The sequence below is a fragment of the Mytilus trossulus genome, chromosome 10 (genome assembly GCF_036588685.1).
Source record: "Mytilus trossulus isolate FHL-02 chromosome 10, PNRI_Mtr1.1.1.hap1, whole genome shotgun sequence".
NCBI classification, from domain to species: Eukaryota; Metazoa; Mollusca; class Bivalvia; order Mytilida; family Mytilidae; genus Mytilus; species Mytilus trossulus.
The window spans coordinates 37,094,016-37,108,449 of record NC_086382.1 but is presented as its reverse complement, the minus strand read 5'-3'; the positions used below and the strand labels follow the sequence as shown (position 1 = coordinate 37,108,449).

The following is a 14,434-nucleotide window of genomic DNA, read 5'->3' as shown; positions in this document are numbered from 1 at the left end:
AAGTAGGGCTTGGAAGGCTAATATTTGGCCTAAAAATTGGACTTACTGTTGCAATTGATAACAAAACTACTAAATGTAAAAAAAAAAATATAAATACGTTATTGTTGTACAAATATTTATGTAAAGTACAGGTTGTTTCTTTTTGATATCAATAATTGATCATAATTTTTGTTCATTTTATTTCTTCAAAAATTTAGGTGGACTGCTATTGCATGGCCCCATAAGATAGAGAGACAAATGGAGGCAACCTATACACAGTTAGAGGAGGATGAAGAGAGGTTCCGTAAACTACAGACATCTGACCAGGCTAACTTCAATGACCGTTTGGACACACTACAAGTAAGTTCCAATGTCTCTCATATCTGTTTTTGTTTATCGTTTGGTCAAGTATCAGGTCCTGGGTTTTGTTGTTTGAATTGTTTCACATTTTGCAATGACAGGACTTTTTAAAACTGAATATACTATAACGGTTTTTACCTATTTTTGCTTACATCCCTGTCGTTTAACATTCGTGGATAGTTGTCTCATCGGAAATCATACTATTTCCCTCTTTTTATTCTTTTAAAGACAAGCAAGTAAATAAAATGTGATTTTGTATGCTCTCCATGTATGTGTACTCATAATTTTGAAATATGGCATTTTTTTTTTACCAATTGCAATAACAGTTTGTGGAAAGATTTTTCAGCTGTTATCTCTAGAATGACACTGTGGAACCATTCATTAAGTATCAAATTTCATGGTTTGAGGAAACAAAATTTCATTTTTTTGGTCTATTTTTAGATGGTAGTAGCTGGTATGGCTGCTCACACAGACATTAGTAGAGCACAAGAAATAGCAAATGAGGTTAGGAGGATCAACAAACAACTGAAAGAGGCACAAACTTTGGCCCAGACATACAACAACAGAGAAAGGTTGTTTGGTCAACCAGTAACAAATGTAAGTAGGGCAACAGTAAAGGTATATTATCATTTGTCGACTGGTACTCTGTTTACTGGTATTCTATTTACAATGCAGTAAAGGTTGTTTGGTCAACCAGTAAAGGTATATTATCATTTGTCGACTGGTACTCTGTTTACTGGTATTCTATTTACAATGCAGTAAAGGTTGTCAAGTCAATGTTCAGGGAAGAATATAGACAAAGGTAAATTGCAAGACACAATATAGATACAGCTGATTGTATTGACATTATTTTTAACCGGATACCAGTTCAAAATTTTGACCAGTTTGTTAACATATATAAATCCATGATAAGTCATTACTGTCTTTTCCAAAATCTCTGAATAACAAAAATATCTTTGAAAAATTCTCTGAATAACAACTATGTCTTTGAAAAACTCTGAATAACAACAATGTCTTTGAAAAACTCTGAATAACAACAATTTAAAACACTCTGAATAACAACAATGTCTGAAAAATTCTCTGAATAACAACAATGTCTTTGAAAAACTCTGAAATAACAACATTTTTTAAATACTTATTTAAATCTTAAATCCTTTTCCTTGTTAGCATCTTTTAAGGCAAAAAACATGCTGTAAATAGTTAGACCCCTTTCTTCCTAATTCCAATACTTAAAATAGATTTTATTCTATGGACTTTTCCTACATATATTATGCCTTTGATATAATCAAGTTTTCTTCCTTATCTAACCTTGTGGGAAGTTTTATATTTTTCAGATTTTTCCTCGCCATGTCCTTAATACGTTTCCCTGATTTATTTCTGCTGTAAAAACAGACCAGGAAAAACTAGCGCTTTAGAGCAATGCATAAGATTATTGTGTTGTGAAAATGAGAAGGAAAAAAATCTGTATTTGACAAAAATTTTGATTTATCATGTTGTTGAGTTGCTGAACTTTCAATTTAATTCAGTGATTTGAAAAAAAAGAAAAAATTTAAATAAAAATAAAATGAACTTTTTAGAGCATGACTAAATAAAAAAAATTGAAAGTGCTCCCCATTGCTATATTGAGATTTCTTAGATTATTTTTTTTTTTAAATTGATTTCAAAGCCTTTCCCCAGAAACTGTTTTTGTTAACTGGCTATTAAATTTTTGCAAACTGAACTCTACCATTGAATAAATATACTAGCTTTTGTTCTGTGTGAGTTCTTTCAATGGGAACTTTGAATATCTCCTTACAATCATTCATTCGTTGATTTTCCTGTACAAAAAGATAAACTCAAAGGGATGAAAATACATGAAAGAAACTTGTATGACAAAAAATGAATGCAATTCATTTCCCGACCAGAACATCAACAACATGATTTACAAAAGGTTTAGTCTTATCCAGAAGGCATTCAGTCATATTTACAGCACAATAATTTTTCCTTTTAGCTTTTACCTGATTGTGAACACAGCTTTCCATATACAATTTATTTCTTAGCTTTTTCTTAGTTCTCTTATCAATTATAGCTTTCATAATTTACTTACCCATAATGCACTTGTTTTCCTGTTATTATATATTTTTAACTCTGACAGTAATCGTTCAAACTTATTTAGATAGCATAGCTTTTCTGTAACAAGCAAATATACATGTAGTAATTCTTTGACCATGAAGATGGGTAAAACATGAGATGGCAACACAACACAAATAAGACATCAAGAGATATCTTCATCTGAAAGTTTATATAATTATTAGAAACCTTTTATCTTAAGGGGGAGGAGCATTTCTCTTGTAGTGAACCATTTAAAACGTCCATTTCTTTATTCTTCTAATTTATTTTAACTACTAGAGAAATAGGGCCAGACTATCTTCCAAATTTGAAAATAAGGATACTGTGAATTCATTATTATTTGTTAGATACCAATTTTTGTTTGTTTTGTTGGTACTGGTGAACCATGAATTTAAATGTTCAACCAAAAATGTATTTCTATAAAGTTTTGTCCAGACTTTGGCAGAACCACGAAATCACATATCCACGAAAATGCATGGTTTCCTCGATCCATGAAAATTGGTACACATGAAAATGAATGAATCTGCAATATCTTTCATCATGCAAGAAATTCTACATCTCTGACCTTGAAGTTCAACTTTGCTCACTGAAGAAAGCTGAATTTCTTACACCCCAGGAAAATATTGAAGATATTTAATATGGATTTGTGTGAGAGCCAATCTTTCTCTAAGTAAATGAAACAATAGACTTCTTTCACATAATGCAATGTTGTATTTTAAATAGATGTTTTATTTTTGAAGTTGAATACACATAGCTTTTTATTTTATTATCATGTGACAATTTTTCAATAGATAAGTAGTTGTCTGTTGCTTTATTTGTATTTTGAGTTTTTTTCAAAGTGTATGTCTATGTGAAAATTTTGTAGATATTCAGGGATCATAATTCACTCAATATTTATTAACCATAGACATCCACTTGATATATATGCCTGTATTTTGTATAATATATGTCAAGTAGAAAAAGAGATATTATTTATTTATTTTTGTGTGACACTATGATTATTATTTATTTATTTTAATGTCAGGCCTTAATAATAAAGATAGATCTATGAAGTAAAAATTGAAAATTTGATGATTTTAACGAAAATTTATGAGCGTTTTTCATTGATTTCATGTGCTTCCTATACAGATGAAAAATTTAATCTGTAATATATCAGAAAATAAAACTGATAAAGGAATTTTTTTTCGATTTTCAGATATAATGTAGCAATCCAAAGTTATTTGCAAATTTTTACCAAAATCTGTGACACAGCCCATTAACTGTTCCTTGACCTTAATCAACCTCTTTACTGAAGATCTTGAAATTGGAATAACTTTATTTTCTATTAATTGATGGGGAAAAAGCTTTTGAGTTCAGGTCAAATTGGTAGAAATCGGGTCATCAGTGCAGATAAAAAAAAAATATTTTCCATACATATGCAAAACTGAATTATCCTCCTTTGCTGGGGATCTTAAAAGGGGGAAAACTTTATTTCCTGTTTGATATAAGGGGGGGGAATTAGTAAAAGAACATAGGTTTATAGCGATTTGGTCATTATTGCAGGTTAAACAATTATTTCAATTCATGGGCAAAATTTAATCAACCTCCTTTGCTTGAGATCTGAAAAGGGTGGTAACTTTATATTTCCTATTCATTGATGGGGGAAAAAGCTTTTGAGAGATCTTTAAGCATGGATAAATGTAAAATTCTTAACTATTAAGGCCTTTTGTATTTATTTTTCATAGATGTGATTGTATAGACTGTATATTTGTTGTAAGCTTAATGTGCATGTGACCTGAGTTAGTTATGTGTTTGTTATTATAGTACGACAAATTAGGCAAGCTTGTTAAGGATTTTGAACCGTTCCGTAACTTGTGGCTGACCGCTTCTGATTGGTTAAGATGGCATGAGAGCTGGATGAACGACCCATTGGAGACCATTAATGCTGAAGAAGTCGAGAAAAACGTCAATGATTCTTACAAAACAATGCACAAATCTAATAAGGTGTTTGCAGAGATGCCAGGTTTGTTGAAATATTTAATAATAATTTGTATAGTTGGGAATTCTTTATTATGATTGGTTTCATTCTCTTCAGATAATGATTTTTGTTGCACATATATTTTTGATAGACCATGTTTAAAAAACTATTTTTTACCATAAGTATGAAATGCTATGGTCGTAATTTAATTGTTACACATACAAAACACGTAAACATTAGGTACTAAAATTATTAAAAAATGAGACATTTAAAATTATATAAGAATAAAACCCTTTTCATTTATGATTGAATTGGTACAGTTTAAACATAAATAAAACTGCCCATAAAATGAGTTTTATCCTGAAGTTGTTATGATTGGTACACAATTTTATTGAAATGAGATTATTTCAGTTGCATATCTTGTTGTGCAAAAACAGGAATCATTAAAATGTACTTACAGCTAACTTAAATAGAAAACAAGCTAAATGAAATACATTTTCATTGCTGCAATTGACATTTAGTTTCTTAGAAAAATGATACTAAAATATAATATGAAAGTGATGAACTAGTTTAAATATTTAGCACAATGTACTGTAAATTCAGAAATTAATGTGGTGTTTCTATTGTTGCAACGGGATATGTTGAGCAGTACGAAAATTTGCATTTCAGATTTAGACCACATGATATTATTTCTAAGTTACGTCTTTAGTCATTGTTCGACAATGGCTTTACTTAGTCTGTGGGTTTAAACTGTTTTACCATATAAATTATTGTCGATAGGTGTACAACAAGTAGCTGCTGAGATCAAAGCTAACATTGAGGACTTCAAACCATTTATTCCACTGATCCAAGGTCTACGTAATCCTGGTATGAGGAACAGACATTGGGAACAGGTAAACATTGAGCAGACGCTTATGTTGAGTGAGATATCGACAAAATTCCTCATAAATTGTTGCGTCTTCTCAAAGTTGTATTGCACTCCAGCTTCCTCCACCATTAAAAACTGGCTGTCACGAAATAGCCCAAAAGCAGGGCTTAAAATTGGCCAAAAAAACACCAAAAATCTAATCAAATCAAATCAAATTTGTATAATTTGTTGAAAAATGTTTGAACTTCTTCATAGCAGACTTAAATTACTTTAAACATTGATTGATTGATTGTTGGTTGCTTAACGTCCAGTGGCAAATATTTAATGCATATTCAGGAAGAGAACAAGTTCACAATAAATACAATAGGTAGGTTGATACGATAGAGGCTATCTGGGATGATGGTCGGGGAAATTTGGACTGCCACTGGAAAATGAGGGTATCTTGGATAGGGACAGAAATTTTGCCTTTCAACAGGCCACCTACGGACCCCTCAAAAGAGTTGTTGCAAGGGTTTTTAACGTGCAAAGAGCGTGGCACTCTCTGTACACAAGGCATCGGATTTAACGTCCCCTTCTGACCGGACGTGACTGCGAACTTGATACATCCCGCACAGCCAAACGGACGCCCCACTTCGGCAAGCGTTTTACTGCCGGTCGGGAGAAGACCAAGTGACCATATTTCTATACCCCAGTCACCCTTGGGGGTACTTTAAACAAGTGATGATTATAAATTGAGATCATTTTTCAAGTTTAAGAGACATTCTTTGGACCGAAAAACTTTTCTTTTGCAAGATGGCAGCAATTGTCTTGAACTATTTTTTCTATACAGGTTTATTTATCTACCTAGAAATTTAGAAATATGAGGGAATTATTAGAACTTTAAACAATAGAAATTTATTGGGGTAAAAAAAATTGTTGGTCTTTAGAAAAGTGAAATGCAAGACAAATTCCTTCAACAATAATGGTTACTTAGGGGGAAAGGATTAATTGCACCAAGATAGAAATTAAAACCTTTATAACTTTTTTATAATTGATATCATATTAACATATATTTATATATTTGTAGTTGTCAGAAGACATTGGCATGGCAGTTCGTCCTAAGAAGAATTTGACATTCTCCAAGTGTTTGGAGATGGGACTAGATAAACACATGGCTACAATCACCAAGGTAGCTGAAGTAGCTGGAAAAGAATACTCCATTGAACAGGTAAAGTTACCACTGACAATTTGCAATAGAAATATAAGACCATAGTCAGATCCAGGGGAGGGGCCTGGGGGCCCAGGCCCCCTTTCGTGGGGAAAATTTGGTTGATTATATAGGGAATCACTGAAGCATGACTGGAGCGGCCCCCATCTTAGGTCAGTCAGCGGGCCACCCCTTATGAAAAGTTCTGGATCGGCCACTGAAGACTGCCTTTAAATTTGGCGTTAAAAATAATCAATTTGGCATGATAAATTAATCACAATTTCAAAGTATTGAAAAAGATTGAAGCTACTAATGGGATATTAAAATTCATAAGTCATTGACAAACTCACCTTGCCATGTGACAAAATAAAAAAAACGGACAAATTTCAAACACCATTATACAAAATACTCCATAGAAAGGTAAAGACTGAGCAACACATACTTCACTGAAAACTTAAGATGAAATCAACCCATAAAATATTCTATTGAACAGTTTTATTATATCAAAAGTCATAACAAGTGTGCTAAAAAAGTTATTTTGACAAATTGATTTTATGTCTACATGCAAACTTTTCATTTTTTACTTGAATTTACAGGCCTTAGATAAGATGGAGAAGGAATGGGATCCTGTCTATTTTGAGATTAAAGACTATAAGAATACAGGAACATACATCCTAAAGGCATCTGAAGAAACATCACAGTTGTTGGACGATCATATCGTCATGACTCAGAGTATGTCATTCTCACCATACAAGAAGCCTTTCGAGGATCGTATCAGCAACTGGGAAAATAAGCTCAAAACAACACAGGTTTGTACAAATAATGATTTTTTTTTAAAAGATGATATTTATAGGCCCCGCAACAAAGTTGTCAGTACCATATAGTTTTACCCTTGTCCGTAATTCCATAATTCTGTCATTCCGTCATTCCCCAACAAACCATTATACAGAGTTTTTTCTAAACACCTTCAGATATTGGGCTGGTTTTTAGTATGTGAGTTAACCATGATAAGTTACAGATCAAAATTAAGTAAAGTTCTGCTCCTCTTATTTTTACTGAAATTTCGGGCTTTGGACTTTGATAAATTTTTGAAAAAAACAGTTATACAGACTTTTTTTCTAAATGCTTTCAGATATATTGGGCTGATTTTTAGTATGTGAGCTAGAGTTACAAATCAAGTTTAAGTTTCGTTTTGCTCCGCTAATTTTTGCCAAAATAAAGGGTTTACAACTTTGAAAATTGTTGAAAATCACAGTTATACAGACTTTTTTTCTATTCGCCTCCACATTTTGATCTGATTTTTGATATGTGAGACTACCATCATGATTGTGTCCACCTGTTCTATTGAAATCGCAGATTTTTGAACTTTTTGAGATGGGGCCATTCGTGTCGCTTTGACACATCTTTTATTTTTTTAATTTATATATTTGTGTTTTTTATTAGACATTTCAGCTGTGTTTTCCATTGTAAACTTCTGGGTATTACCAAAGCATACATCTGATCATAACAGCCTAAAAAATTAAAGAATTTTCTGTTAGGTTTAAAAAAAAAAAAAAAAAAAAAAGTCTAAAAATAACACAAAGTCATGCTGTTGATTATCAAACAGCCAATTAACTAATTTTGTTGTTTTATTATGGTAAAACTTTCACCAATTTGTTTTTATTTTACTTCAAATTTTTCTTTTTTTGTAATTTTTTAATATTTATGATATCAGGATGTGTTAGATGAATGGTTAGCTTGTCAGAGATCGTGGCTGTACTTGGAACCTATTTTTAGCTCTGATGACATTCAAAGACAGCTTCCTGTAGAGAGTAAGAGGTACCAAACCATGGACAGAATCTGGAGAAAAATCATGAAAACTGCCAGAGATAACCCACAGGTAAGTGAATCTTGAAGGAAATACTCTGGTAAATATTGGAGTGACAAATTTTGCATGGACATTTTGATGAACAAAATAATCTAGGAAGCAGTCAGATAAATACTTCATACATTTAAAAAAGTTTCAATACCAAAATTTTAAGAAAAAATATCCTCATTCTACTAAATGAACGAAGACAGGTGACATGCATTTGCCATGGGTAGTACAGAAAATTATTTTCAATGTCATATAAAATTGCTGATTTAAACAACATCTAAAACAAAAAGCAAGTTTCGACTAAATGAACGAAGACAGGGTTGTGTTCAATATTGTAGTGGCTACTTAGGGCTACATAGATTTATGACTAGTAAACGTGTAGCTAGCCTAGCTGCTACATAGATATTGATAGCAGCTAGGCTAGCTACTCATTCAGTAGACAAAAATCTACTTAGCACTATGTAGATCTATGTAGCTGCTACGATATTGAACACAACTCTGGTGACATGCCATTGCAGTGGACAGCCTCCTCTTCAAAACTTATAGTCATGAAGTAGGATTTGATTGATTTGTTTATAACTGAGCCTTTTCCTCAAAAATCAACTAGTTATCATTGTAGGTTATTTTATTGTGTCCAGATAAATTTTTCTTCATTTGAAGTTAATTATTTGTTATTTTTCAGGTCATTTCACTTTGTCCAGATAATCGTCTCTTGGACAATCTCCGTGAAAGCAACAAACTTTTGGAACAGGTACAGAAAGGTCTGAGTGAGTATCTGGAGACAAAGAGAAATGCTTTCCCCAGATTCTACTTCCTGTCTGATGATGAATTGTTGGAAATTCTCTCCCAGACTAAAGATCCTAAAGCTGTACAGCCTCATCTCAAGAAATGTTTTGAGAATATTGCTAAGGTGAGTAAAACACCTGTATAAACTTAATATAGTTGATACAATCGATTATCAGGTTTTTGAATTTACCACAGAGTTTGGTAATATTGTAAAAAAAAAATTGTACTTTAACAATCAATTGCAATGTCCTTGAGCAATGTCAATAAGAAATTTTATACAAACCAATGTCAGATCAGAAAAGTTTATGATATTTTTATTTTCATATTTTAAGTCTGCTCATGAAAATGCACCACCCCACAAAATGAACTAAGACATGCATTTGACATGAAGTTAATAAATATGTTATCTCAGCTGTAAATTAACACACTTTATTAGATGCTCATTGAACCTTTCCCAAACTATTTTTATAATTAGAGAAATGCTTCATCCCTGGTCAATTTATATAACTATATATCAAAAGATATTTGTTTGTCATACACAGAGATTACGTTCATCTTTACATTTGATCATTCTAATGATTCATATCTTCATTAAAAAAAAAAAGTTTTTATGATGATTTTGATATTTGAATTTAATTTTGATGAATTTTATTACAGTATACTGAAGTAGAGTTACAGCCCTTGTTTCACTGAAAAATTGTCTTTGTGTTAAGAAGTGTATGGTTGATTAGCTGTGAAAATTTAAATCACAAAAATACTGAACTATGAGGAAAATTTAAAAAGGAAAGTCCCTAATCAAATGGGAAAATCAAAAGTTCAAATACATCAAACAAATGGATAACAACTGTCATATTTTGATTTGATTTCAGTTGCAATTCGAGGATGATTTGAAGATAACAAAGATGTTCTCAGGAGAAGGAGAAGAAGTAGAATTTATTAGGACTATGTACCCCACTGGAAATGTGGAAGAATGGATGTTAGAAATTGAAAATTGTATGAAGGAGAGTATGAGACTCATTATCAAAGCTGCTCTTGAAGATTATAAAGTTGTAAGTGTTTAACTAGGTTTAGAAATATTCTGTTAATTCAGAAACTATTGTATAGATGTAAGAAGATGTGGTATGAGTGCCAATGAGACAACTCTCCATCCAAGTGACAATTTGTAAAAGAAAAACCATAATAGGTCGAAGTACGGTCTCCAACACAGAGCCTTAGCTCACATCAAACAGCAAGCTACATTTATTATTGCTGTTTTTGAAGAAAAAATGCAAGAATAATTATCACGATTTTAGAAAACATTTTCATTAAAGAATTGAATGTTTCTTTTTGTAAATTTATTGTGGTGTAAAAGAGTTGACCAAAGTACATTTTGTATGAAGAGTGTGACATCATAAATATTACGTTTCATTTTGAAACGACAGTTAATTTTAGAATTTCTGAACCAGGATAAAGAGGGTTCCAACTATATGTCCCCATTCAATTGCATTGATCGTCCCCCCCCTCCCCAAAAAAAAAGGGGGGGGGGGTTCCAACCCTGGAACACCCCTCTGGATCCACCACTGCTTTTAGAAATATGAGTAATTAATGGGTTGTACATACCATTGATTTATAGATATAATAGATAACCAACAAATTTTGCCAATGCAACATTGTAGTTTTCAATTTTCTATTTTTAGAAAGCCAGAACTCAATGGGTATTGGACTGGCCAGGACAAGTGGTCATCTGTGGTTGTCAGACATACTGGACAGAAGAAGTGTCCGGAGCCTTGGCCGAGGGAAATCTGAAGGAATTATTTGATGTTCTTCTGTCACAATTAGACGATTTACGAAATTTAGTGAGAACTGATTTATCTAGGATTGGACGTATGACCATGTCTGCTTTGATTGTAGTAGAAGTGCATGCTAGAGATGTTATTATTAAGATGTTAGAGGAAGGCGTGGCCAATCAGAATGACTTTGAATGGGTCAGCCAAATCCGATATTATTGGCATGACGAGAACATGTGGTTAAGAGCTGTCAATGCAGAATTTGCATATGGTTATGAATATCTTGGTAACACATTACGTCTTGTCATCACTCCTTTAACTGACAGGTGAGTTCAATACAGATTCATTAAAGGATGTTCGCTTGTCATGTTTTGAAATTTTGTCATATTTTCCGAATCCTCTGGCTTTATCCATTTAGATGCCTTCAAAAAATTTGCCCATTGACCCCCACTTTTCTTTTTATAAATCTTTTACGTGTATAGTGATAAGCCATCTGAAAAAGTCTAATAAATTTTAGATTATTTTTTAATAGTTTATGAGAACTTAAACTTGTCAATGATAGAGCTATGAAAAATCAAGAGAAAACATTTTTTCCGCCATAATTTCAATGGCTAATATCTCGAAAACAAGCACATTTACCTATATATATATATTTGTTTTGCTCTTTTGATTCCTTTATTAATCCCCTTACGATATATACTAGTTTTATGAAAAGCTTATTATTTTGAAACAGAAGCAAACTCCCTTAAGGTGGTACATAACACTACAGGGAGATAACTCTGTAAAAATTAGCTGAATGTTTTAATCACGTTCCTAATATTGATAAGGAACTAATAAGCATCACAATGATAAAAATAAGTGTTTGTTTATATATCCAAGGAAATTTTTCCAATAAATTGTGTGGTTCAAGTTTTTTGAAAATTTTGCTCAGGTCTAATTTTCTTGGTAAACATTTAAAAGTGAAATTAACCAAACACATACATTTTACTGTTTTATGAATGCAATGGACAAGGTCATGAAATAGGAATAATAAACACAGCAATGATTTTAAAAACTGTGCTATTTAAATCAAAAACAGCTAACAAGACCTGACCAGAAAAATTACTCTAGATAAAGCAAAAAATATATGTCTTGCCTCCAGGGATAAAAAAAAGTAGGGTTTATAGCTAAGAAAAAATATTTTTTAAATATTTTTATATTCTATATTTGGAATTGTTCTTGACTTTGACAGTGCTTAACAAAGAATAACTGGACTTGGACAGTGCTTTACCCAAATCATCCCTAACATGCGTTAAGGTAGGCATGAAAAATAGGAGAGGTCGGGTGCAGGAAACATAAATATGCTTTATTTTGCCCTAAAGTATAAAATTTTAAACATAACTTGATGTTGTAGATGTTATCTGACTTTAACTGGAGCTCTTCATCTGAAGTTTGGTGGTGCTCCTGCAGGACCAGCTGGCACAGGAAAAACAGAAACCACAAAGGTAAATAACTTTTAATCATGTAATTTTTTGTCTCCCTTTAATGGAATCAAAAAGTGACACTTATGTTTGCTGTTTCTATTTAATTATTATTATTTATTTATTATTTTTTATACTTTTCTTAATGAAAATAAGTGCAATAGAAAGAAATACATACTAACTAATTCAAAGATTATTATTTATTTTATTCTAACTGTATAATCAAATCTTTCTGTCGTTTTAGGATCTTGCCAAAGCTATGGCCAATCAATGTGTTGTATTTAACTGCTCTGACCAGCTGGATTACATGGCTATGGGTAAATTCTTCAAAGGATTAGCAAGGTAAAAAACTCGTTTATTTCTAGAATGAATTTGGAAATATATAAATCTTGTGCATTAAAATTGAGAATTCATGAAAACTCATGAGGCGACATTGTGAAATTTAAATTACTGAAAATCAAGGGGACATGAACTTAGCCTTGAAGCTTCTTTAGAATGAAGTCAGAAATCCTAAGTCTTTAATATATCTCACTTTGCAGGGTGTGGTAACTCATTCTGTTTAGGATTAACTAGGATAAATTTCGGTATGTCCATAAATAATTACAATTTTTTTTTAGAAGTATTAATGTATTGTGCCTTAGAACAGGTCTTAAATTTACACCATATACACATACTTTTTCAAGTTATCTTGCAAGTTGCAACCAGTCTATTCTACTTCAATTTTATTCAAAGTTATAGGAAGTTATGTTAAGCTATGTTTGTGTTGACCATTTGAAAAAATGTATATGCTTTTCAATTCTGCTCAACAAGAAGCGTTGGTTACCCTACCTATTTACAAACGCATTACTGATTATAAGAGTTATATCCCTTACTCTAACCATAAACTGACATATTTCAGTGCTGGAGCATGGGCTTGTTTTGATGAGTTCAATCGTATAGACATTGAAGTATTATCTGTTGTGGCTCAACAGATTACAACTATACAGAAAGCCCAGGCACAAAGGGTAGGAAGGACTTGTGTGATTTTCTATCGCTTTTAGTGTGACTGTCAATCTCTTTCATTGCACACCTCTTTCCGTCTATAGAATATTGTAGCTCTCTAACATCATGAAAAAATGTCTGTTTAGTGGTAACCTTAAAATTTATCATAATTATATAGAAATTTTAACACAATAGAAATTTAAATAGAATTAGATTTTGATTCGCAATGACATGCATTTCAAAGTTTGGATAATAGTCATTTAATATGGGGATTGCACTTTTTCCTGACCATTCTGAACTTTTTTAACAGTGTTTGTCAAAGAATATTTTCATTGATTTATTTATGATATTCATGTTGACAGACCATTCAAATTATTTTTCCTAGCATCATAGAACCCTAAACAGACAAATACTATTTCTTAACCTTAACTCTTCTCCATACACTCAATTAAATATGTCACCATCTTCAGAGATTTTTTACAGCTAATTTCCTAATGCATGTAGGGTAAGATTTAGGTTAGCTTGCTTGCTTTGTTTGTATACTGTACAACTGTAATTGGGATAACATCCAATCAAATTTGAAAATAATATATATAAAGGTTTAACAATGCCTATATATATTGTTTAAAGGTCTCAATCTTAATAACAAATCTTGAGGAAACCTTTATACAAACAAAGCAAGCAGGCCAATCAAAGTTTTACTTTACAAGCATTAGGAAATCAACTCTAACAGCTTTGAAGTCATTAGTACTTATAATCCTCCTGCACTTAATATTATATTTATTACATAAGCACTGGAGCCTGGGCATGCTTTGATGAGTTTAATCGTATAAACGTAGAAGTATTGTCAGTAGTTGCCATGCAAATTATGGTCATTCATCATGCTATGTGTGAGAAGGTATTATACATTAACACTGGACCTCAGAATAGTATTACATAACAAGGTTTCAAAAATAAAGTATTATGGCTATATATTAGTAGCTTCCTAAACAGCTGATTTTAATAATGAAGCAATTAAAACTTTCTGTGTCATTTTGGTCTCTTGTGGAGAGTTGTCTCATTGGCAATCATACCACATCTTCTGTTTTATATTTATTTAAGATAATTTTAATGGATATATACACCTT

General features: G+C 31.8%; 1 protein-coding gene across 8 annotated transcripts in view; it reads left to right on the top strand.

The window, feature by feature from the left end:
- Positions 1-14,434, top strand: part of LOC134687300 (dynein axonemal heavy chain 1-like) — a 106,651-nt gene that overhangs the window by 24,881 nt on the left and 67,336 nt on the right. For 6 of the 8 annotated variants that reach the window (XM_063547472.1, XM_063547470.1, XM_063547469.1 and 3 more), the window contains exons 18-30: positions 198-339; positions 781-936; positions 4,252-4,450; positions 5,186-5,298; positions 6,340-6,480; positions 7,056-7,268; positions 8,174-8,338; positions 8,997-9,224; positions 9,970-10,149; positions 10,777-11,192; positions 12,260-12,350; positions 12,571-12,668; positions 13,225-13,330. In XM_063547472.1, coding sequence (XP_063403542.1) covers positions 198-339; positions 781-936; positions 4,252-4,450; positions 5,186-5,298; positions 6,340-6,480; positions 7,056-7,268; positions 8,174-8,338; positions 8,997-9,224; positions 9,970-10,149; positions 10,777-11,192; positions 12,260-12,350; positions 12,571-12,668; positions 13,225-13,330 — 2,248 coding nt within the window. Of the gene's footprint in view, positions 1-197; positions 340-780; positions 937-4,251; positions 4,451-5,185; positions 5,299-6,339; positions 6,481-7,055; positions 7,269-8,173; positions 8,339-8,996; positions 9,225-9,969; positions 10,150-10,776; positions 11,193-12,259; positions 12,351-12,570; positions 12,669-13,224; positions 13,331-14,099; positions 14,206-14,434 lie in introns of all 8 variants that reach the window. The other 2 variants (XM_063547473.1, XM_063547468.1) reach the window with 1 other exon arrangement.